This window comes from Grammomys surdaster, unplaced genomic scaffold (genome assembly GCF_004785775.1).
Source record: "Grammomys surdaster isolate TR1022 unplaced genomic scaffold, NIH_TR_1.0 146, whole genome shotgun sequence".
NCBI lineage: Eukaryota > Metazoa > Chordata > Mammalia > Rodentia > Muridae > Grammomys > Grammomys surdaster.
The window spans coordinates 6,127,759-6,153,462 of NW_021604604.1; the positions used below are offsets into that span (position 1 = coordinate 6,127,759).

Here is a 25,704-nt window from a genome sequence, read left to right on the forward strand (position 1 = left end):
GAAGGAAGGAAGGAAGGAAGGAAGGAAGGAAGGAAGGAAGGAAGGAAGAAAGGAAGGAAAAGGAGAAAATGAAAAAAACCCTCAGCATCAAACAAGTCCTCTTAGTCATAGATCAATCTCTCCAGCCCTGAGAACTTTCCATAAATGCTTGTTGCATTTGAGTTATGAGATCACAGTCCTAAGAAAAGCATCATTAGTACCCAGCAATTCTGCTTTTCTTCATGCTGTTATATGCTGAATATTGTAACCCCTCTAATTTACATGCTGAAGCTGCTGCCCTTAAAACTAGGGGATTGAGAAGTAATTAGGCTTATGAGAGGGCATAAGAATGGAGCCTCCTTAAATTGAGGCATTAGAGCCTTCTTATAAGTGGAATAGATACTTGACTTTCTAATACCAGTCATCTGAGGACACAAGACGTTGACAGCCATCTGCAAGGAAGACAGAATAGTCTCATGGGAATCTACAGCACTTTGATCTTGGATATTGAGCCTCAAGTTTTAGCTAATTATAATCCTGTAGACATTTTAGAAATATTTCATATCTAAACTTTTTGACAATTTTCATAGATTTTTTTATTCAATCTATAAGTAGATGAGATATGTTTACTTTTAAATTTTGTTCTTTGTTTAAGTTAACACAGTTCTTCTGAGTTATGTGTCTTGAGATAATAAACTATTATTGGATTTTTACCAAATTCTCCCCAAGCAAAGGTGACACAGTCTAAAATAGAAAAAGAGTGGGTATAATCTGGCTATAGCTAAAGAAAGAACCAATAACCTATTACATACTTGTGCCTTTTGATCTTGATGTGTTACTATAAATTTGATACTGGTATCTATTTTCTCTTACTGTGAACCACTTTTTAATTATTTCAGGAGTCAATGCTCTCCCACCACCATGTACTTGTGGATCAAATTCAAGTTATCAAGTTTCTGAGGCAAATAATTTTACCTGCTGAGACAGCTCTGCTGTACGAATTATTATTGAAGGCCTGATGACTAGTGTCTTAACTATTCCTACTACCATGGGACTTTGGCTGTTCTGTGTAGAAAGTGTATGTTATTGGCATGCCCCAAATCTCACCCATATGTGATTTGTCCAGGTATGGGAGTCTGACTCAAAATTCTAATTGCAAGGTTTTCATTTGGAAAGTTTATTTTGGACAAGGAGAGAAAAACTTCACCTCTTTATATAAATAGCATTCATTTTCTACTGAATAGTTTCTTATTGAACAGAGAATAGAAGAAATATATCTAGAGAGAGAATCACAAAGCTGGCAAGCACAAAGAGCCAGGGATGAGAGGCAATGAGAAGTTTTACTCGGTCCAGTATTGTTGACGCTCCACCTCATTTAGTTTTATCCTTGAGCTCTGGCAATTGCCCTGGGTCTTGTATTAATTCTTCATTTTGATTAAGATAGCTAGTTCTGCTTTCTTTTCTCTGCAATCAAAGTGGCAAGTAGATAATAGAAAGGTCATGGAAACCATAACAAACTCCAGGAAATGAAATCTCTAAGAGGAACTTGGCCATTTTCCTATCCTCAGCATTGTCTGAGCACAGAGTCTCCATATTACATTTTAAAAGAAATTAATTAAATTTTTCTTTCAAGTTACTGAAGGGTCTCTTGTGCCACAGATTCTTCTTACAACATTTAATAAAATTGTTAAGTCAAGGCTTACTTGGAGAGGGTGATGCCTTCTTGCTTAAATTAATTTTTGTATACACTGGATTTTGGTATTATTTTTAAGTAAGCAATTGTTATTTTACTCACTCATCTTTGGCAAAATATTTCATATAACTCTAGGGCAAAAAAAATACCTTGTAAAATTTTATAGCAATATCTTTGTTTGGATCTAGGTATATTTTTTTTGAAGTTGTGGTGGTATCACTCAATAAAGCATAAGCAATTATCTATTGTCACTTATTGAGTACCAATTATGCATGCAATGCTATGTGCTAGAACATAAAGACATGGTCTATGATGTAGAAATAGCTGTTACAAAACAATTTAATGCGTTCTGTAATGGAATCATAGAGGACAGTATGTTGAGTGACTAATATTGACAAGATTAAGGACCATATTTGCATGATACCAAAACCAAATAGGATTGAGTAACTTATCTCTGTCACTAGTCGTAACCTACCACATGGGCAAAGATGACTGGACAAGGGGCTTCAGGCTCAACTTATCCTTGACTCTCTGGCACTAGAGCCTTAAGCCCCTTGTCTAGTCATCTTTGACTATCCGCCACACTGGGGTTTATAACGTGCATTCTGGGAATCAAGCTCAGACACTCTAGCTTGTGTGGTGAACATGCTTCTGGGTGAGCTACTTCTCTACCCTTCATTATATTCTTTATATTTTAAGTTAGTATTTACATTTTTTTCATTTTTTACAAGTTTAATATATAAAGAATAAGATATTGTAGAAGTTTCTTAAGAATAATTCCATGAGGACCTGGGGTCATGTCTAAATTGGTAAAGTACCTGCCATGCCAACATGAATATCTGAGTTCAGATCCCTAATACCCACATAAAAATGGGTAGAAGACAGATGGATTCCTAGTACTTATTGGAGAGCCACCCTATCTGAATTGATGAGACACAGGGGAAGTGAGAGACCTCATCTCAAAAGATAAGGTGTTGTGAAATAAGCCTTAAATCCTATCAGAAAGTAATCAGTTCATATCTATTCATCCAAGGATCATATCTTAATTGGATGCTTGTTATTGTAATCCAAATGGTTCATGGGTAGGTAAAGCTATCAGATATTTTCATTCCCTATTAGTGTTGTGCATAGCATCATCTACCATTATAAAAACAAGTCAATAAGAATGAAGCTTCAAGGTCAGTTCTAGCTTTATTTATTTACTTCCTATGACTCAAGTAAGTATATGGTATCTTCAACAATACGACCATACTTACAAGTTCTGGTGGGTAATTAAGAGTAATTGTAATAGCTTGTGTTGGGGTTCATTGAAACCCTATTGACCAGCAACTTCAAGGAAATCAACCCTGGAAATCTGCTTTTCTTGTTTGATAGTCTATGATACCAAGGACAGGCACTGTCAACCACATTTAAGGTAATTAAGACAGAACAATATTATTTGTGCACAAACCCTTGGCTGAGTTTAGGTCACAGGCCATAGAGCAGAATCTCTTACTATAGCTTTGGTTCAGGATATAGTATTGAACTGCCCCTAAACTTCCCTAAGTACTCATCTATTAACCTGTACATTAGAGCAGCTCTCAGTTGTCATCAGAGTAGATTCATTTTGTATTAGGTGACAATTAATACAAAGGTACAACTAGTAGAAGTGTAGAGAATAAGAAACCATGGACTACCCAGTTGGTCTCTATGTCATATTTCTCCCCCATACGATTTAGTATTCATCCTGAAAGCAGGACTGAAAGATTTAAATAAGTATGGGTAGTAGGTGGTTACTATGAAAGTCTTCTTGAGACATGGCCTAGCCTTGAACATACAGCAGCTGTGGCTGAAAGGACCAGATCAAGCCAGTCAAAAGTCCAGCATGGGTGAAGGAAGGATTGTTAAAGGTAAATTCCACCCCCTCAGTGAAAAACTATCAGCCATTGATAACCACTGGAAGAGAGAGTCTGTTTTTACTTGGGTGTTGTCCCGCATAGGCTCCCATGTCCCAGTGGATGTTTCTATACCATACTTATACTGGCAGTTCTGAATGAATTTGGCGGATTTTAAAAAGAATACGTGAAGCTGCAAAGGGAAAGTGATGTTCCTATACAAAAGGAGTTGAAATGAACAAAGTGGCAGGTGGGTTTGATAAAAAAAATACATTATGTCCATGCATGGAAAATTCTAACAATAAATTTTAAAAGTAAGTGGAGAGTTATTAAGGAAGACATCTGAAACGGACACACCTCTCTCCACATATGTGAGGCATACCTACATACAAGGATGAACAGACACATACAAGGACCCATACCCATTAGAATTACAAAGCACAAACATAATAATTTCTTGAATATCAAACATGTCAGACTAGTTAAAATTATAGAAATTATAAGAACATTTGACCTAAGGAAAAAGACAGATCTTGCCACTAGCCAGGAAAGGAGAAACAGAGAGACTGAGTAAAGGAGAAAAAAAGTGGGAGGGATGGAGGGAAGAAGAAAATGAGAAAGGAGAACCATGTTGGCAGAGAGAGAGAGAGAGAGAGAGAGAGAGAGAGAGAGAGAGAGAGAGAGAGAGAGGAAGGAAGACAAGGAGGGAGGGAGAGAGAGAAGGAGAAAACACTGGTAAAGACGTATTACATCCTCTTTCATTTTAGCTCATCTCAAATATTTTAAAAAAATATCCTGGGGTTTGGGGCTTCATTTTCAGATTACCCTTCTTTTGCTCCCCCTTGGGAATCTTGTCATCTCCCTAATCTATTTTAATGATATCTAAGAAATATACAAGATGAACAGAGAGTTGTTTGAGCAAACTGTATGAGAGGAGAGATGCAGCATGCCAGATGCATGTTCAATGAGTTTTCTGGAAGAGTTCAAATGAAGTGTGTGACTCTCCTGAAGCTGTTTTCTTTCATTTCCCCTAGAAACTTCCAGTAGGAGATGTCAGTGGTCCTTCTGGTTCAAAATGTTTTGGGTTAGTCTGGTTCATTTATAATTTCACGTGTGTTGGGTGTGGGGAAGCCTGTAGTCAGAGGAAAATGTGAAGGAGTCAGTTTTCTCCCATTCCTCTGTGGATCCCAGGGATCCAATGTGAGTGGCCCCTCTTGACAGCAAGCACATTTCCTCACTGAGCACCTCACCAGACTAAAGCTGGATCCCTTGAGGATTTTCTCCTTTCAGTGAGTAAGACCTCCATTGGCCTTCATTGTGAATGGTAAAGTGGGTAGCTAAGGGGATTAATAATAAACTGAAAATATGATTTTAAATGTTTTGGGGCTTAGAAGTAATGAAGACTAAGGACTTTTGGGTATAAGTTTTGGAAGTCAGAAATAGAGCACATATAGACATGGAAGAGAATGGGGAATTGGGCAAAACACAGAAGGACCTGTTTGAAAGTTCTAGCAGTAGAGTGTAGGTACTCAAATATAGGGAGAGTCCCTAGTCTATGAGAAGAGGTCATCCTTTTCAACCCAATGCCCAGCTTCTGAAGGGATATTGTGACTTTGCACATTCTAGGGTACAGCCCTTCCCCAACAATTTTGTATTTAGTTTCCTCCTGCTTTTAATTTTTTAAAAATTCACATTCAAAGTAGGAGGTTTGCTTAGTTTATGTTGGTATAGCTTCCCTCTACCAGAACTTCTTCCTGATCCTTGCTTAGATACTTTCCACCTCAGTATCTTCATTTCCACTTTCAGGTCACGTGTATTCTATCTTCCTACTTCTCCCCCAAAGCATCATTTTCCACACATCCTGGGCATCGGCCCCTTTCTGGTTTCTGGCTGCGTGTTGTCTACACAGACTTACTCCCACATAATAAAACACATATGGAAATTAGAAGCTTTTTCTTATGAGAAAGAACATGCAATGTTTGTCTTTTTGAGCCTGGGTTACTTCTCTTATTATACTATTTTCCAATACATTTCAGTATTTCCACATTTCCTTAATTCACCTGACTTGAATGGCAGAGTAGGCATGTCCTTCCCTCAGGGCTCTATGTCACAAACATAGCCCCAAACAAAGGACACAAGAAAAATATCTTGAATATGTTCTTCTGTTATATTTGGCAATCTGATTGGTAAATCTTTACTTCCTCCACATTCTCTCAACTTCCTTCCTCCTAGGTCCACCTCAGATCTTGGCCCATCATCACACATCACAGCCATAACTTTGTATCTGTTTTCCTCATTTAACACTGAACTGAATCTTCTTTGGAGCTCATAGCAAGCACCACCTCTCCCCAGCCCTTTCTTCACTTAACATCAGAGCCAGGCCTCCAGTTGGGTAAAGGGGGATGGTGAATCTCTGGGTTTGGATCTGAAACAGCAACATCCTCTTTTGTTAAGTTTGTTTTCATGTTGAAGACAGAAGCAGAAGCTGGGTCTTAGGAAACTGATCACCCTATAGGAGGTAGGGAAATGCTTTCTACTGCCCAAGAATTAGTGTAACTCAGTTATTTTGTTTTATGTTTGTTTGTGGATTTTTCTCTAGTTATGGCCTCCATAGTAATAATATTTGGATTTCATCTGTGTGCAGAAACGAAAGTTTTATTATTCCTTTTAAATGCTAAATACCTTTTTAAAGCAGGGGAAATTAAAATAAGTTGGGTCAGAAAATAGAAGTAGACTTTAACAAAGGATGGAGGTGAAGAGCAAAAGAAAAGGAGGCTTGCAACTGAAAGCCAAGTAGTGATGAAAAGGGGGTTGTGGTGGTGGCTAAGTCAGTGGAATGCCTTGGTGCAAGCTTGAGGACCAGAGTTCAGATCCTAGTACCCATGTAAAATACTGAGCAATTAAGCCTATGCTGTTAATCCCTGTGTGACGTGGCTGGTATGGCATGTGGGGAGAAGGGCAGTAAGAGTCACCTGAATCTGTAAGTTAAGCCCAGGTTCAGTGAGAGATCCCATCTCAATAATGAGGTGGAGAAAAATTGAAGAAAGCATCCAATGTTGACTTTTATCATTTACACACATGCATATACCTGCACACACATGTGAATATCCTCATATGAACACACACACACACACCACAAAACACACAAACAGGCAAGACAAAGGACAGATGATTGTCATACTTTGGCATAGGGCCATCAAAATGTACTTGCAAAACCTTTAAGTAGCCTCAAATTGTAGACTGTCTGACATGACCTGGAAAAGGTGTGAATTTAAGATTGTGTTAAGTAACAACTTCTTCATGCACCATAGTCATTAGCTTCATGTGTTACTGTGGTCAGGGTAGGGTTTGGTCCTGCCAGTCCTTTTGTCAAAAGATGACCTAGATGTTTCTATGAAGGCATTGGTTTAAACATGGTTAAAATATACTGTTAACTGACTTTAAGTAAAGTAGTTTGCTTTAGGTTAAATAAAGGAACTTATTTTTTAAACTTACTTACCCACAATGAGGGTAGCCATCAAAGACAGAGACTTAACTTTCTCAAGATGATGATGATGAAGAAGAAGAGTAGGATGAGGAAGAGGAGGAGGAGGAAGAGGAGGTGGAGGTGGAAGAAGAAGAAGAAGGAGAAGGAGAGGGAGAGGGAGAAGGAGAGGGAGAAGGAGAAGGAGGAGAAGAAGGAGGAAAATGAGGAGGAGGAAGAGGAGGAGGAGGAGGAAGAGGAGGAAAGAGAGAAAGAAAGAAAGAAAGAAAGAAAGAAAGAAAGAAAGAAAGAGAGAGAGGGAGGGAGGGAGGGAGGGAGGGAGGGAGGGAGGGAGGACGGGAGGAAGGAAGGAAGGAAGGAAGGAAGGAAGGAAGGAAGGAAGGAAGGAAGAAGGCAACACCTTCCTTAACACAACTTGGAATACTTGAGTTTCAGGCCTGTTTGCCTGCTGTGCTGTGGATTGTGGATGCAAGGCTGTGCCTTCAACTCTGACTTGAAATTCCAGTTTGCCACCCAGCTGTACAGGCTTCTAGTTTACCGGGCCTAAAACTACCTCCACATAGACACAACTGGAGAACATCAACTTGTTATGCACATATATATTCATACACACAACCAATGTTTCACTTAGGGTTGTGAGTCTGTCTCTTCCCTTATGTTAAAAGCTCTTTTAAGTCCAAATGACTTTGTATTAATGCCTGTCTACAAACACTGCCTAGTTGTATTTTAAGAACACAGAAAACAATTGGAAAATTGCTTGATGAATATAAACCTACTGATGGTAACAGGTTTAAAATGTACTTTTTTCATAGTACACACCATGTTTTTACAAACTATTCCCTTTACTTCATGACATGGAGAGGAATAGTTGTAACTAATATGATTGGAGTTGGAGAACTTAGAGAATCCCATCAAGCAGGACAAAGAAAAGTTAAAGGAAAATATCATTCATTGCTCTGGGATATATTGGTGTCACATGTCTAAGTGACCACTAAGTCAGGCATGCAGAACATGATGTATCTCTTAAAATGACATGCCCTCTTAGGAAAGAACTTATCTTGATGAATTTGTGGAAGTCAGCTCCTTTTACTATTTGTGTGACCTGTAGTTTACCCAGTGATGGGAAGGGATGTGGTGTTTTGTGAACTCACACTGTTTTTAACAGCTCTGTGCATTAGAAGAGGATCTAAGCTAGGAATGAACCCAGTTTTTCAGTCCAGGAGATCTTAGCCTCTGGTCTATGAGTTGCTTGAGAGATGAGAGTTTTGGCTTGAAACAGGTGCTGAGAGGATAATCTCTCTGTGTAAGCTAGAAAGGGATCTTCCCTTCAGATCTGAGGCCATCTCTGGGTACCACCAGGATACAGCATAACTAGATCTTTTCAGTCTTGAATGATGTCCTGTTTTCTTTATTGTAATTAAAAAGTAAATTCTTGATTGAAAAGTAGCTACTGCTTCTGTCTAGGGAAAGAAGCCCTGAAGTATAGGAATGACTTCTTGTATAAGGAAATGTGAAAGAAGAGCAGAGGTAATGCTTCGGGAATTTTTCCACTCTTCACATTCCACTCAGAGCTAGAAAGCATCACTTACCTCATTGGTCTTTTTTGGTTGCCAAGGCAACACAAGATGGCCACTGCGATATGAGTCACAAGGAACCCGAATCCGATACCCAGCAGAGTCCATATGTCTAGAATTTCAAACCCACAAAAGAGATTATCATGATTCAAAAAATATTAAAGATCCCAAGCTGTTTGTTCAATCATAATGTTACCTACAATTCTGAGTATACATGAAACCCTCTGTAGAAAGGTTAGACCTGATGTGGCATCGATTTCCTGTCCATCCTTGTACACACCTGGAAAAGAAAAATCATGTGAGATTTGAAAATAAAGCAAAAACAAAACATGAGAAGCCTAGTTGAGCAGAATTTTACTGACATTAATGATGGTTGAGATACCTGGAGAAAACAGGAATATATGAAAAGTGGCTCAGGAACCAAAATGAAACATTACACGTAATTATTTTCATATTTTGGTATACTATGGTTTTGCTGTAATCTATCCCCTTGTGGATTTTGAAAAGCAGATAATGGCTTTCACCCCACACTTTTTGTTGTTGTTATTGTTGTTGTTGTTATTTGTAAATATTGACAATTTTTTTCACTAGGATTTATTATCATTTGAGATGATTTCTCATTTATCTCAAATTCAAAAGCTCTCACACTGGGTGTCCACCTATCTTTATGTGTGCATGTCTGCATATAACAATGGGGCTGGAAGACAACTTTGGGTATCCCCCTGGTGGCATTCATCTAATATTGAGGTAGAGTCTCTCACAGGCCAGAAACTTGCTGTGTCAGCTCAACTGGAGGGCTGGGGACATTCAGGATCCAGAGGCTTCAGCTTCCTTCTGGCTGGGACTCCAAGCACACCACTAAGCTTCATGTTTTTAAAAGATGGATTCTAGGGCTTGAACATGGTTCCTCATGCTTAAAAGGTAAACATGCTGCCACCCAAGCTCCCTTGCCAGCACTTCACTTGTCAGTGAAGAGGTTGAGTTCTGTCTAATAACTACTGCATCAATCTGATGTATAGATTAGCATACATAGGAAGCAGAATAAAAATTTATTTATCACCACAAAGGAATGATTCTTTAATCACTTACATTCACAATTAATTTATACTAACATCATTTATACTTTAGCCAAAAATACTCAGATCACACCAGGCTGATATCATCTACTTTATTCAGAATTGGTAAAACTGGTCACACTGGAATAGTGGAATAGATTGCCCTCAAAATACCACAGTCTACAGTCAGATTGGCTGTCTAAGGGATATATTTGTTTGTTTGTGACATAGTGTCTCTCTCTCTCTCTCTGTCTCTCTCTCTGTCTCTCTCTCTCTCTGTCTCTCTCTCTGTCTCTCTCTCTGTCTCTCTCTCTGTCTCTCTCTCTCTCTTTCTTTCTCTCTCTCTCTCTCTCTCTCCCCCCCCCCCCCCCACTGACTGACCTGTAATTCATTATATAGACCTTGCTGGAGTTGACTCACAGCAATCCTCCATGACCAGAAGAACATTTTTATTTCTACCTAATTTTTTTCTGGTATAAAGAGTTCTCAAATGAACATGGAAGTTAATATCCATGTTCATATTTAGCAGAAACAAGGCGACACAAATTGAGATAGTTTCAACTAGATTTCCTGCAATTTCATGGTATGTGCTACAAAATAAGTTTAAAATTAACTTTTGAATTCGAGCGTTTAAACCTGTGTGTCAGAAGCATTGCTTACTCTCTGGAGAGTTTTATGTCAACTTAACTTAAGCTAGAGTTATTGGAGAAGAGAGAGCCTCAGTTGAGAAAATGCCTCTGTAAGACAGGCTGTAGAAGAGCCTTGACAGGCTGTAGGGCATTGATATGATAGATATGAGAGGGCTCAGCCTATTGTCAGTGAGGCCACATCTGGGCTACAGGTCCCAGGTTCTTTCTTAAAGTAGACTGAGCAAGCCAGTAAGCAATACTCTTCCATGGTGTCTGTCTTCCTGCCCTGTTTGAGTTCCTGTCCTGACTTCCTTTGATGATAAACAGTGGTGTGGAAGAATAAATCAAATAAGCCTTTCCTCCCCAGCATTCTAACTAGGACACAGTGAGTTCATGTTCTATCAATCTCCCTTTTAAATCTGAAAAGTTGGGTGAGAGCATTTTTTTTCTCAAAACTAGAATTGAACTAAATTAAAAAGTTCCAGAAGGTCATTAGATAGCTCTCATGCATTAAGTTAATATTCCTTTAAAAAGCAGGAATCAAACACAGTTTGATAATTTTGAAGTTTCTGAAATTAAGATGAAAATAGATATGTTAAATTTGGAGTATTTAGTTTCTATTCTCACAACATCTAATGCTGTAAGTGTTTTTAGTCTTGCCAGTCCTCATTCAACAATACGTGCTATATGGCAATTGGTCACATGTGGATGCTGATGTGGTTTAGAGATACTTGTGTATTCTTTGTGGGTTCACTGAATTCCTTAGGATACCAAGGGTGACATGATCCTGATTTCAGGCCCACAGACATTCTATTTTAAGCAAATACTCCATATTTGAATATGTCTACTGAGATAAATCCTATTGAAATATCTGAGAATACCACTTGAAAAACTAATGGGGAGAACCAAAGCGTACAGAGAGATGGCACGTATGATTCCCATCAGCTGCCCAAATATTTGTGTATCAGTTCATCATTTGTCTGTGTCTGCTGCCCATCTACCTATATACTTAAATAGTGATATTACATAAAACCTGGAGAAGTGAACTCAGAGGAGGAAGAAGGAGAAATGTTTATAGGGTTGCAGAAAGAATTCAGGACAGATGTGTTTTCATCTCTGTTTCTCAAACAAAACCTCCTCTATGGAAAAAACAGTTTGAAGTAATTATGGTAATCTGATCTGTAGACTTCTGTAACTTTTGCATGGCAGGGTGGTCCTCTGCCTTTGAACCAGATTCTGAGGACAGCATCAATACTATGCCAGGATGATATCTGCCCATTCTTCCAGCAATAACATTGAAATATTTTTTTTTCTGCCTCTCTTGGAGAACTACAGTCAGGAAGGGAATGAAGAATATTTTTTCTGTTCTAACTACAGCCAAGTGGACACATTGCCTTCAATCTTACCATACATCCAATTTAATAGCATTAAGATGTTTTGAAATGAAGACTCTAGCATCTGTTTCATCATCATTTTTTCAGGGAGTTCTCATTACTGAGTCAGTAGGATTAGAAAAACAAATGAAAAACAGAACAATGTTTAACACCCCAGAATAAAGACTGTTTGCAAATTTAATACTGTATGGGGGAATTATATCCTTGTCAGAGGGGAGGGGTCAAGGCCCTTATAGAAGAGGTGAGTCAGCAGAAGTGGATGAGCTATGGACTTGGAACCAGTATGCTTTGCATATACAGCTAAGCACCATAGAAGAAACATCCAGACAGGGACAGTCTAGTCACAGAGATAGAATCTGGGTGTATGGCCCAGCAGCTTGGCAAGTTAGGAACTGTTGCATAATTGTCTGAGGCTAAAAACTTGTTCCAACAGGGAATAGGACAAACATTCATCATAAACTTTGAAGATTAATGAGCAAAATTTTCCTTATAGGAATTACTTAGCTACTTTATTTGTAGTCATGACTGAAAGCAAACATGGTTTTATCCCTTAAGTATTGCCAAAGTACCTATGAAGGCCATGAATATCCTGTAATAGCTATGCTCACTTAATATATATCTTTCTAATTTAGACTGCTTGGATCTTAATATCTCTCCTTCCATCCCTCTGTCCTTCCCTCCCTACCTCAGTGTATGTGTGAGTACTCCTTATTTTTTATGCTAAGAAGAAAGAAATATAAGTCTAATAACTCTGAATGGTTAATTATGTTATTTTTAAATGCAGTCATTTAACAAGCATTTATGTTATTCAAAGTGTCCACATGAAAAATAGACATAGAAATCTGATTTATTTAGATTTATGCATCTGTTTTGACAGTTACATTGCATATATAGTACATTCTACATTTCAGTCTTCTTCCTATAACTCTTGAAGGTCATACTATGACCCACTTATAGTGAACATTGTAGGTACTTCCCCCAAGTTCATTTAACTCCCTAACCCCCAGACATTAAAATCTATGTAGCTTTTCTTTGAAGCAGGTATCAGCATACAGATTCACAGCCAGCAGAAATGGGTTTATAGATGGACATAGACATACATCTAGGGAGGTGCTTGGTAACAAGGGGTTATGCTTTGATGATTATATATTCTGAAAGAAATTCTTCTTCAACTCTGATGTGAAAGAGGAAGCATGCTTGGAGTTCCCTTGATTCTCTGGAAAAGGCATTCTGAGAATGTGACTATTAGGAAGACAGAGTCCCTGAGAGATGGAGAAATGATGGTTAACTATAATGTCTTCCCTCAGTACAAGATTCAGCTCTCAATGGTTAGGATTTTAGATTTAATCATGTTGACTGTTATAATTTAAGATTTATTAGTTTTTTAATTCTTATTTATGTGTGTCTGTTTAAGCATATGATACAGGTGTTCTGGACTCACAGTGGCCAGAAGAGCACATTGAGTTCTCTGGAATTGGCATTAAGACAATTGTGCTCCAAACTCTGTCCTCTGGAAAAAGACAGGGATAGTGATATATCACTAATGAGACCTATAATTTAGCATTGTAGAACATATGATTGAGTCCTGTTGTTATGTATTTTTATATCAATGGATCGTAACTGTTAAATGCACACCTGTCACTTTTGCTAGGAGGAGCCAGAATCCCTCCACAGTTGTTGTCCATATTAGCATGTTACAAACCAGGACATATTTCTCAATCTCACCCTTGAAAGATAACACATGGAGAAATTGAGTTTTACATCCCTAAGGAAAGAGCATGCTGAAAAATATTCTACTTTGTATTCTCAGACTCTTCTGTGCTGACCACAAACGCTTACTTCCTCTGGTCTTTCTCAAGGTAAAATATGGAGTGTAGTTGAATATAGCTGTAATGGGCATTATAATTTGTATGTGTAGAAAACCATGATTAGAAGAATTTTGTGATCTGGATTGTCTCAAGACTATTTATCCCATCAAACTTTAGCTGGAAATCTGGAAATACAGAAATATAGTGCAAGTGTGCCCCTGGGAAGATGGAGACACAGAGGAATCCTAGAACGACAGGTAAACATCTACTGCTCTCTATCTCCGTGGCTTTTTGAAGTTTAGACAAATCAGGCTCATTTAGAAAAAGCCATAATGAATGCTTACAGAATTTATGGGAGAATTTGACACAAACTAGCAGACGAGAGTACAATGTCCCATGCCACTCCAAGCTCTAACAGATATAGTATTTTGCCTTTCCATATTCTTTATAGTCATGATTGTTTTGCTGAATTTTGTTCTATATCCTAATCATCTGGTCTTTTAACTAAATCGGACAAATGTTGACTCCAATCCAGTCAGGGGCATTTAACAATGATGTAAGAAGAATTAAAGTCATTGGCACATCTGATTTCAAAGCTTATCAAAAATGTTCTCAAACAGTACAATCTTTAAAATTCTTGACGCAGGTACACAGGCAAGGAAGATAGGCAGCTGCTGAATGAGTTTCTACCCACTGCCATTTCCCCTGCAGAGAACATGGAGAAACTTGGAAGGTTTTGGTCACATTGAGAGTTATCTGGGCGATAGGCTGGGACCTTACCAAGAAAATGGATGTAGGAAGTACATTAACATCATAGACAAATTTACTGTAATAGAAAAAGAGAAAGTGGGAGGAGCCGTTGAATAATCTCTGAGCCACAGAATGTGGCAACTCCACAGTGAATTCCAGTGATTAATTCGCTTGACTAATTTCCCCCATGACTAATTAGCTCCAGCATGTATTCCAAAATTCATAAGTGTTAGGTGGAGCCCACCTGAAAGGAAAAGATAAACAACCTTCTCCATTCATGCATAAGGGCCTGGTGTTTTTTTTTTTTTATATATAAAAAGAGGAGAAATAAAATATAATTAGATTCTTTCAGCTACAACCAACATACTAATCTTTCCTAAATTGTAGCAGGCCTTCTGCTATTAGCAGGTTCTGATCAAAGTGTCAGTGGAGTAACTCATTTCTGGGTGTGCTTGGCAACACCTATTCATTACTTTCCCACACCTGGAACACAAGCTCATCTTGTCCTTCTTGTCATTTGTGTACACGCCCCAGCTCATTTGTCACACTGCCAGGGCAAATAAGGAGCAGCCACATACTCACTGAGCTTGTGTTCATTGACTAATGTAGTAGGACTCAGCAGAAGCATTGCCTCGGCTGTTAAAATGAACTGAATTGTTGTCTCAAGCAATAGAATCAAGGTTAGCTTATTTATAATTGTTCTAATGGATTTGAAGAAAACAAGAATGACTTCAGAGGCAGGATAACTTCCTAATGATATTGTTATGTGGATATTTAAATTTAAAGATGGTGCTTACATCAATGAAATATGATCTAATATCTGCTATGGATTCAGGAAAATTGATGAAAATATGTATATTTGTGTGATTTCTTTTTTGTCTTTTTTTTCTTTTTTTATTGGATATTTTATTTATTTACAATACAGATGTCATCCCCTTTCCCCATTTCCCCTCCCTAGAACCCCCTATCCCATCCCCCCTCCTCCTTTATGCTTTTATACCATTTTGATTACATGCATGTATTAAGGTCAGTTCTAGGTTAAGGAACTAGCAATACAATAGATGCAAATAGGAACAAGCAAGACAATAAACACAAATAATCAAAGAACAAGCAAGGCAATAAACAAAGTCCTGTGATCACTCCCATGATTACTGTTTATAAGGGCTTATCAGGATGACCAAAGTATCTGAGCCTACTTTCCTGTCATAACCCAAGGTCATTTTCATGTCTGAAACCTACTTTTTTATTCTATCCTAAAATTTAGATTCCTGTCGGAAATTACTTCTTTGTTCTAGCCTAATATTTAGGTTCTTGCCTGAGATTACTTCTTTGTTCTAGCCTAAGATTTAGATTCCTACATTTGTGTGATTTCCAATAAGTATGAATAAACAAATCTTTAACTTATTTTAAAATGTCAAGCCCACCACGAAAGTGCTTGAAAATATTGGTGATGAGAAGACTTGGAAAATGCTTGCTTCTTAAACAGTAGGACTGAAGTTTAATTCCCAGCATCCCATAAAAAGACAGGCATCAGATGGTGCCTGCTTAGAATCCCAGCATTGTGCAAGTAGAGACAAGTGAATTCCTGCGGCTAGTGAGAGGCTCTCTCTCACAAACATGGCTCCTACACAACATGTACCAACACCTGTGGTTGACCTGTGGCATACACATACACCTCCATGTATGTATATATGGACATATGCACTTAAACACTGTATAAACACATGGACATGCACACATATCTGCTCCCCCACAGTCATACATACAGGTTTCTGAAAAAAAAAATGACAAATGACTCTACTTGCACCTTTGATTTCCTTGCAATCATAGTGTCTCACTAATTTTACCTTACACCTCACAACCTGCTAATGTTCTTCAGGCTCATTGCGTTCCTGGCCGTGGACCTGGCTAAAAGCCCCTGTCACTTTGGTATGGGTATAGGTCTCAACTGGGTTTCTGGTCTCTAGATATATGTCACATTATATAATTTCTCTGACTCAAAATCTTCACTATGTTTTTGGTGCTTATAGAGTCCTGTCAGGTAAGATAGCTCTGTGTAGAAAGACTTTCCTGAAATGGGCCAGACAGCTTTGATCTCAGTTTTAGTAAGGCCCATGATCCCCTTATACTGTGTGCAGTGCCTTCATTGAGAGATATCTTTCAAACTCTAGGAATTTTCATGACCTTTACTGTCAATGGCTAGAAGATGCTCTCATTTCTTATCCATGTAGGTAGATAGTATTTACTCCCTGAAGACCAGAGACCAATTGTCACTGACCTTTGAAGACTTTCTTTTGTGTCCTAGTATGACTTAGACATTCCAAGTTTGGCTCCATGCTGAGCTGACAGTACACAATCAGACAGTACTCCAGTGATCAGTTTCACCTTAAAATCTTTCAAACTAAATTTACTGAAGGTAAGGCCTGCGGGTATTTACTCTTACAGGATCTAACTAGTTCTATTCTATGTGGCTTCTGGCTTTTAGCCAGGTCCATGAGCCAGAAAGCAATGAGCCTGAAGGGCATTGATAGGTTGTTTTGCTGAAAATATTTATTCCCATCATCATAATAGCAGTTAATATCTGGATTTTATGTCATAGTTATCAAAACACTTCTCTTTTGTGCATACATAATCTTCTTTAAACTTTAGCACTGCCAGCTAGAGCTTTAACATGCCTTAGAAAGAACCGGGGACACTGGCACATACACTAAGTGATGAGCCCAGCCCTTAGAGTTTCTGATACAGTAATTGAGATGTGGTCCCTAACAGTTTCTCAGATGCTATTGACTCTTCTGTTCTGAAGGCTCCATCTGGGAACCTTAGTTTATGAATTTATGTTTTATACTTTCTGTTCCTCCTGCTTTCTTCTTGTTGTTCTGGAGTAGTAACTCTCAGAGCTTCATGGGAAACAAAAGAAAAATGATAGAAAGAAGAAATAATAATAAAACTATACAATCTACAAACTGAATAGTTGAAAACAGACTACCCATCAGTAGAAACTAGACCCTTTTAAGACAAATAAGGTGAAGATATACAGCTTTGCTGGGGAATATTAATTCTAATACAAAACAATTTGTGGGTATTATTTTCTTCTCCCCATAGATTCTAAAAGTAATTTTCCTTTAAAGAACATATTTTCAACTTTAGTTCTAGCAAGACCTTTATTCATACTTTGTCTTACACACTGAAATATACATGAGCACAAAAGCACAATATGGGAAGGTTTAAAATGGAGAAAGAATAAACCATGAACGGCTGGGTTCTGGAAGAAATTTCACCAGCTGTATTGCTCACTAAGAAACTGTAGGAGTCTCAGACTCACTTTGACCTTTTGATAAAGAAAGGAAGGTTTTACTTGTGAGTACAAAACCAGAAATCTTCCCTTGGCTTTATATCAAACTGAAGAAGGAGTCCAAACTCAATATTCTGCTTTTTGAGAAATTACTGTGTGCTTTCTGATTTTTAGCCTTTGTTATAGGCTTCAGGCAACTTAATCATCAGATTATATTCTTTCTGGTCTCCAAACAGACTTAGTATAAAGATGATACCATAATATACACACAACTGTCTTATTCTTGTCTCATATGTCTTCTGTGACAAGTCTACTCTACCCAGGTTACATATATGTACATATGTACATTCATACATGTATGTATGTATATAAATAAATATACTTCTAAAGAAATGAAAAATTGAAAGTCAGCTATTTTGTTTCACAAAGTTAGTTATCACTGTTTTAAAATTCAAATAATACATCTACAGGATCATAGACCGAACTTTCTTGGAGATGAGTGATAATCCCAAGTTAATTTATCTATTAATATACATGCTTCTTGCACTTGTGGATTCAATAATATTCAGGCAAAAAAACATTTGGGAAAATCCATCTAAAGTAATCTGAAGTAACATCGATATTTTTGTCATTATTCCCTAAACAATATTGTATGATAATCATTTACATGGTATTTACACTGTACAAATATTTGTAGTGATAAAATATAATTTAAAATGTATAATCAATATGCATAGGATATATGCAAACACTAAGCTATTTTATATGAAGGACTGGAACATCTACAGAGTTTGCAGCATACACTAGGGTCTTAAAAATCAGTCTCCCATGGACACTGAAGTCTGACAGCACAGTAGAACATCTCCGACTAAAGACAAATGAATGAATATATACATAACACTTCTATTGAAGGGTGCAATATAATATGATCATATATTTGTGTGTATTTACATACATACATAGACACACACATCAAAGAGGTAATTTCATTGTTTATGTGTCATCCACAGTCAGATTAACTGATGACCTCTTAAATTTCCCATGCTTGGACAAAGCAAAGAATAATGTTGTTGAAGATGCAGCTCCTTTGGAAATGGACTGTTGATGACCATCTGAAGTTAGAAGACAGTTTGAGGTCTCTGAGACAAGAATAGAATGTCTACAGAAGTGATGGAAGAAAAATGATTCTCGTAAATACTATTTCAGTTTCTGAAAATCTTATAACTTTAAACAACAATGGCTCATTTCATACGGGGTTTATGTAACAAACTGACTTTATCTTTAGGTCTTCTTAGGTTTGCACAGTGTCACTCCTAATGATCCTTGTTAACACATCTTTATCACATCTCCTGTACAGAACGACAAGAACTTCTTGTTCCACTAACGATGTACATACATGTATTTCCTAAGGGTTTTGCAATATTTGTCAGGAAGCAGATTCAAATTTGTAGGCAATGACAACTAATATTTAGAAAATATTGCTTCTGTTTGTATTGGTAGATACTTTGTTTCATAGCATATTAATGTGTGTATATATGTGTGTGGCATGCAAATTTATTTTAAGAATCATTGTGATATTTCAAAATAAAGATTTTATAGTTATATGTTCAGAAATATTTTGGGTGATCTAGGCTGTGACCGGATAAAACAAATAGCAATTTATATTTTATTGAAGAGAATATGGGTATAAGTGGGAGCTTACAATGGACAAATAAACAATGAGTATGTATTGACTGAATAAGGGTCCAACTTAACCCTAGACAGGAGACTGGTAGTATAGAGTGTAGTCTACTTGTTCAGGTTTTTTTTTTAATATTAATTATTTTAGAACATTTTATGTGTAGTGGTATTTTTTCTAAATATGTTAGCACTATGTTTGCATAGTATACACAGAGGTCAGAAGAGAGTGTGCAATTCACATGAACTGGAGTTACCAGTTCTCATCTGGGCTATAGGAATCAAAGCCAGGTCGTCTACAAGGGCAGCCAATCTTCTTAAGCACAGAGGTGTCTCTGCAGGCACATTTCCAAGAAGTTTTATTGCTAAATGAAGGAGACAGATCTGTTGAGAAACAGAGAGTGGGAGAGAGGGCCACCTTGTCTCTTCTTTGAGGACATGGTTATAAAAGCATATCTGTGGATACTTCAGTGGTAAGGCTGGTGCCTGACAGACAGAAAAATCAGCAAAGAAGTAATGCCAGGGGAGAGATGAATCAAGGGGTTCCTGAGTCCCTGCTGTAGAGCATGATAGATGATTGCTGGCTTACAGCTTTCCTGATAGAACTACTTAGCAGTTCTCTGATAACACATATCTCAGAGGAATTTGAAGGAACACGATTGGCAGAAGTGGTACTGTGGGGTAGGAGGCATGCTCAGTGTGGTAACAACACAGGGATAACTTTGACTCTTAGACAATTAAACTAGAAACAGGAATATGTATGTAAGATTACACTGTTAATGTGTGTATGTATGGTTATTATGTGGATGTGTGTATAAGATTACTCGAGTGGGTTTGTCTGATGCTGTTTGTATTTTAATGTTAATACTTGTTTATTAAACCTGGTTGCTACAGACATGAGAGAATCTGCACATAGACTCACATGACATTATGTGACCTTACCCGAAAGTTATTTTTGATTGGTAAATAAAGATGTTGGTAGTGGTAGGATAATCACAGGACAGGGGGAGAGGGGAGAAGGGATGGAGGAGAAGTCACAGTAGGTTAGGTAAGTCATAAAATTGTGGACTTGAGGGCTGTCAAATTAGAGTTAGGAACAGCCCAAATAAAACATAATAAGAAATAACTTGGGGTTATCAATAAAAATGGATTTTAATAGAATAGAGGGTAAATATCTGCCTAGCTCTTGTGCTGAGTAAAGCTTATTATAAATACAAAGCTTATGTGTGTCTTTTGTTCAAAAACTAAATGATCAAATGTGGGGTAAAAACCAAGAATTGAGATTAAAAATTTCTGTAATAGGTTACCATGTGAATGTGTGTGTAAGGTTACCATGTGGATGTCTTTGTAAGGTTACCATGTGAATGCATTATAAAGTTACCATGTGAATGTGTGTATGTGTAAGGTTACCATGTGAATGGATGTTTGTGTAAGGTTACCATGTGAATGCATGTGTGTGAATGTGTGTGTGTGAGCTACCTTGTTAATGCATATATAAGGTTACCATGCTATAGGTGGCATTTTGTGCTACTCATATTTACATTAGAGCATGGCATAAATATAGCTAAACACACACAAGTTGCACTAGAAATGAAGCTCTAAGGATAAATGACAGTTTCTGCAGTTTCTCATGGTGTAAGCTTGGAACTTCCTAGTTAGCCAAGGATGACCTTGAACTTCTGATCCTCTTGCTTCCATTTCTCAAATGCTGAGATAATTGGTATGAGACACCACAGCTGAATTCTGAACCTCTGTTTTTTGATAAATAATACATATAGATCTTATTTATTTTACTGTTCTAGATAGTTTCTCTATATTACACAGTTAGTGCATTCTTACTACCTTCCCATAACTGTCCTTTTCATTTCCACATCTTCAAATTCATCCTTCGCTATACATATACACAAACACACATACACACATGCATGCACACAAACACACATATACACACACATACACAAACATACACACATGCATGAGAGCATATACACATATGCACACACACACACACATAGACACTTTCTACTGAACTTGTATCCACAACCGAGCCAATATCACATGCATATTAATATTTTCTTATTTTAATTTTTCTCTAGTTAATTATCCAATTCATATTAGCTTATTAGTTGCTAGGATTTGTGTCTAATTTCTGAGCTTACCAACAAATCCTCAGGGTGATGTTCTCCTACAATAAAATGTCACTTGAACTAATGGTATTTCTTTTCCTTTGGGAAGAGAAACTCCCAAAGGAGAATTTTAGAAAAGGATTTCCATTGCCCTTTTATCTCAATGCTACCCTGGATTGGCACTTCATGATCTTGAACATCTAACTAACGTCAGCTCAGCATCCTGACTTCATTTCTGTGTTTGCCTCAGTTGCCTCCTCGATTTGTGTACTGTAGAACATGCATAAGAGGTTACCATGTTCATGGTTGGTTATATCCAAGCTACTCTCAAGGAGTAGGACTAGAACAATGGAATACAGAGAATGTGGGAGTAGGAGATGTTCTCTCCAGGGGAAACGGAACCAGCCAGAGTGAGCAAGGATAGGGGAAGTTAGTGAGGAAGGAACCTAATTTCAGGACTTCAGCCAGTAAATCTATGATGGGTAGGAAAAGTTTTGTTTCCCCTGACATAAAAGGAGCAAATATAAGCAAGTCTATGGGGGTGTCTCTTAATAACCATGATAATTAGTAAATGGTATTTGCCTTCAGTTTAAATGCTTGATGATACATAAATAACATTATTGGAAAATACCTTCTGTACTAAAATATAAAAAGAATTCTGTTTATGACAAAAGTGCAAAAATAAATGGTATAAACAGCATAGTCCTGATTGTTTTTTAAAAGATGCATCAGTGTGGGGCATGTGGACTGTGCTACAAGAGAAACTGGTGAAACTGACAAGGTAGAGCATGTTCAAACCCCCAAAATTTCAAAACTTGAGACCAGCAGGAGTGCAACTTGCTTTCTCCCTATTTCCATACCTGCCTCAAAGAACATAACCATAACCAGGCACCCCCCAACCAAGTAGTCACAAGTAGTCAGGAATCCAGCACTTGGAATGCCTCTTCATGCTAATGAAGTATCTCAGTACCTTAGCTTTCGGCCAATGACCTTTTTCCACTCTAGATATTCTCACCCCAAAACTTTGGTTCACCCTGAATACAGTGTACGTGCTCAAACCCATCCCAATAAAGAAATACAACCAAGCTAAGATCAACTCAGAGCTGTTTCACTAAAGATCGTTGGAGGAGGTCTTCGCCTAAAAGAGCCATGACACTAAGATTCTCAGAGAAGTCCCCCTGCACACACTCTTCCCAACTGGAGTAGGGTGTCGTCGGTTCAGGACTCTGCTTCATCCTTTCAGCTCACTGTGTAGCAGCATCTGGACATCCTGAGAGGGAAGAAGTGGAAAACATGGACCCACACATCTGCCTACAACCTTTGGCTACTTCTCAGATTTAAGGCATCAGTCTTGATGTATTTCTCAGTTTTTCTTAAAAATATATCAAAATACTATTTTTCAATATAAGACAAACACAAGAGACAAACAGTTGCAGGAACTGAATCTTTTTCCTTACTTAGGTATGAGGAAAGCAAAAAAGAAGTAAAAAAAAAATCAATCTTCTAGCACTTCAGTTTTCCTATCTGTTAAACACACAGAGATAAAAGCAGCAGTGTTACAGGGATATTGCAAATTTCCACTCATTAAATATATGTAGGTGCTTGAAATGACACAGGTGTATAGTTAGCTTTCTATGATGATCAGTTATTATTATCACAAATATATTTAGCAAGCTCCTAACTTACTCAGTGTATAGTACTTATTATTAGACCCCTAAAGCTGAAAGGAACTGACATTTTAAAAACATGTGGTTCAAATGATTGTTAGAGTAAATGTCAAAAGACTGAAAGAGACAAGGACGAATTCCACGTCCCAAAATAACCTTAATGGTTGAATATCAAAGGGCTGAAAAAACAGACTGGTGACTCGGTTGTCGCCAGTCAAAATATCCACCAGACAACAAACCATTGCCTTCCAAAGTAAATCATGGACTCCATTGATTCTTCATTTCTTTCTTTTAAAAATACCCTGATTGCTTTCAATGGCTTCATCCTAGAGAATCCCGTGCAGTAATCAGAAGGTTATTAGAGGCACACCACCAAGAATGTCAAGAGTGATTTTTCGCTGTGGCCAACATTATAGTGAAAAATAAATTATAGGAAATCAGAGTGGGTGCCAAGAATCATGTTGATAAACAGAAATGTGATGGAAATGCAGGCTGAATATGTCCTCATGTGAACTCTGGTCCATTTCCCTGTTCCCATTTCCCCACATATATATGAAATCAGGGTCAGAGAGGCAAGGAGCAGGGTTGAAATGAATCAACGGATGGTACAATAGCCACTGTCCTTTACCATCACCATTCAGCACGTTACCAATGTTGTTCACCTAAGATATTCATCCTTAGTAAATGGAAAACAAATGCAGAACCATCTCACTGGCCCTTCTGCCTGTTCCTGTGACTCCTTGTATCCTCTCTCCTCCAAGTTATTGATGCTAGCTCTATCAGGTTCTACTAGGAGCTCGTAAGAAAATCAATACACATTCAAAATAGCCTTGTTAATTGGCCCTGTGTATGTTAGGTAGTATTATTATGGTTATGTGATTTTCAAAACTCTTATGAGTTTCTGTTCTCTCTACTCAGCTTTCAGAATATAACAGCCACTAATAGTGTGAGCTCAATAAACATATACTGCCAGAGTACTTGAGAAGGGCAGGGTATCTTTCTCTGTATCAACTGAGCAAAACTTATATGAATTCACAAAAACCAAATCAGCAGCACAGAGCCTGCATGGATCTGCACAAGACACTCCTCACATATTGTGGCTTCCAGTTTAGTGTTTTTATGGGATTCCTGAAAGTGTGAATAAGTTGGTCTCTGACTCTCGTGCCTTTTCTTGGGCTCTTCCTTCCATTGGTTTGCCTTGTCTAACTTGGATGTGATGGGTTTTTTTTTCATCTTACATTTGGCTATATTTTATTATTATCTCTTAGTAGGCTGTAATTTTAAAATGAGAGACAGAATGAATTTGAATGTGGATTGGAATGGAGGTGGAGAGGAAATGCAAGGAATAGAGAGAGGAGAAACAATAATCAGGAAATACTGTGTGAGAAAAGAATCTGTTTTCAATAATGGGAGAAAGGTGAGAATGGAGGCCACAGATGAGAAATGTGTAGGATGGTAGGTTAGCTTGGGTCAGATAGAAAAGTAATTGTTTACTTTTTTCCAAATATTGTTGCGTTTTACTGGAACATATCAATAAAAATAACACTAGAAATCAATGGACAAAACCCAGCATCAAGAAATTTGAACTTATTATTATTGCAACCTAAGTTATACTTAACAAATAGAAATATGTACTTGTAAAATTAATACACCAGAACCATAGTTGAATATCTGCTTACATTTTTTCAACACATTAATTATAAGATCATTGAATTGGCCTTTGTAAACAATATCAAATACTCAAACACAGCTGATCTTTTATAGATATTTTTAGAATATGATCATAATTTATGGAAACCATCAGGTACTTCCCTATGTGCTTGGCATTTACACAGGGGCTGTCAGTATTAATCCACCTAATTTTATATTTACCATATTATGGAGTATAATTTACATATAAGGATACTAAGAGAATATAATCAACATGACCTAATGCATATCAGTGTTGTCATGGTAACTAGGTACAAACTCAACTGCTCTAGCCCCAAATTCTACACACTCAATCATGACATGTAACATGCTGCTGCTTCAAATCACAACATATTAGAGTGTAGCCTCCTGTACAACAACAGATGTGTTTGAGACTGTGAGAAAGAGTAAGAGATGTGATAGGTATTTCTGGCAATATTACCCAACTTCATGAATAAATCTAGCATCTTTTTTTGACATTGGGAAGGCCGTGTACATCTTATATCAGAACTGTTCTCTATTTCAGCCATATAAAATGAGAATCATTCTTGGATAAAACTTACTTCCATTTACATGCATGTTTCTCAGATTCATCTAATTCATCAATAGTTATATTGAAGAAACCAACGATCCAGTATGCTAAATAATATGCAGAAATCAATTCACTGGATAGTCTATAAAATCATGTTTCACTTTCTCACATTTAGATTTTTAAAGGGCAAACTCCTAGGAAAATTTTGTTTTCATTGACATCTTCATATAAAAAAATTTTTAAAATTTTGGTTCAATTAAAAAATTATCTAAACTTTGAGGAAGGAAAGCCCTTATATATTTATATTCCTAGAAAATTACTTTTAATAAGGGGAAATTGCATAATTTTAGTTAAAATCTAATTACGTTACCTTCCTCCTCCTCCTCCTCCCCCCCCCCCCCCCCCCCCCCCCCCTCCCTCTCTCTCTCTCTCTCTCTCTCTCTCTCTCTCTCTCTCTCTCTCTCTCTCTCTCTCTCTTTTT

At 37.5% G+C, this 25,704-nt stretch overlaps 1 protein-coding gene across 1 annotated transcript in view; it reads right to left on the minus strand.

The window, feature by feature from the left end:
- Malrd1 (MAM and LDL receptor class A domain containing 1) overlaps positions 1 to 25,704 on the minus strand; it is a 639,509-nt gene that overhangs the window by 26,093 nt on the left and 587,712 nt on the right. The window contains exons 36-37 of the mRNA XM_028764924.1: positions 8,805 to 8,884; positions 8,620 to 8,716 (exon numbers count right to left, since the gene is read on the minus strand). Coding sequence (XP_028620757.1) covers positions 8,620 to 8,716; positions 8,805 to 8,884 — 177 coding nt within the window. The remainder of the gene's footprint in view (positions 1 to 8,619; positions 8,717 to 8,804; positions 8,885 to 25,704) is intronic.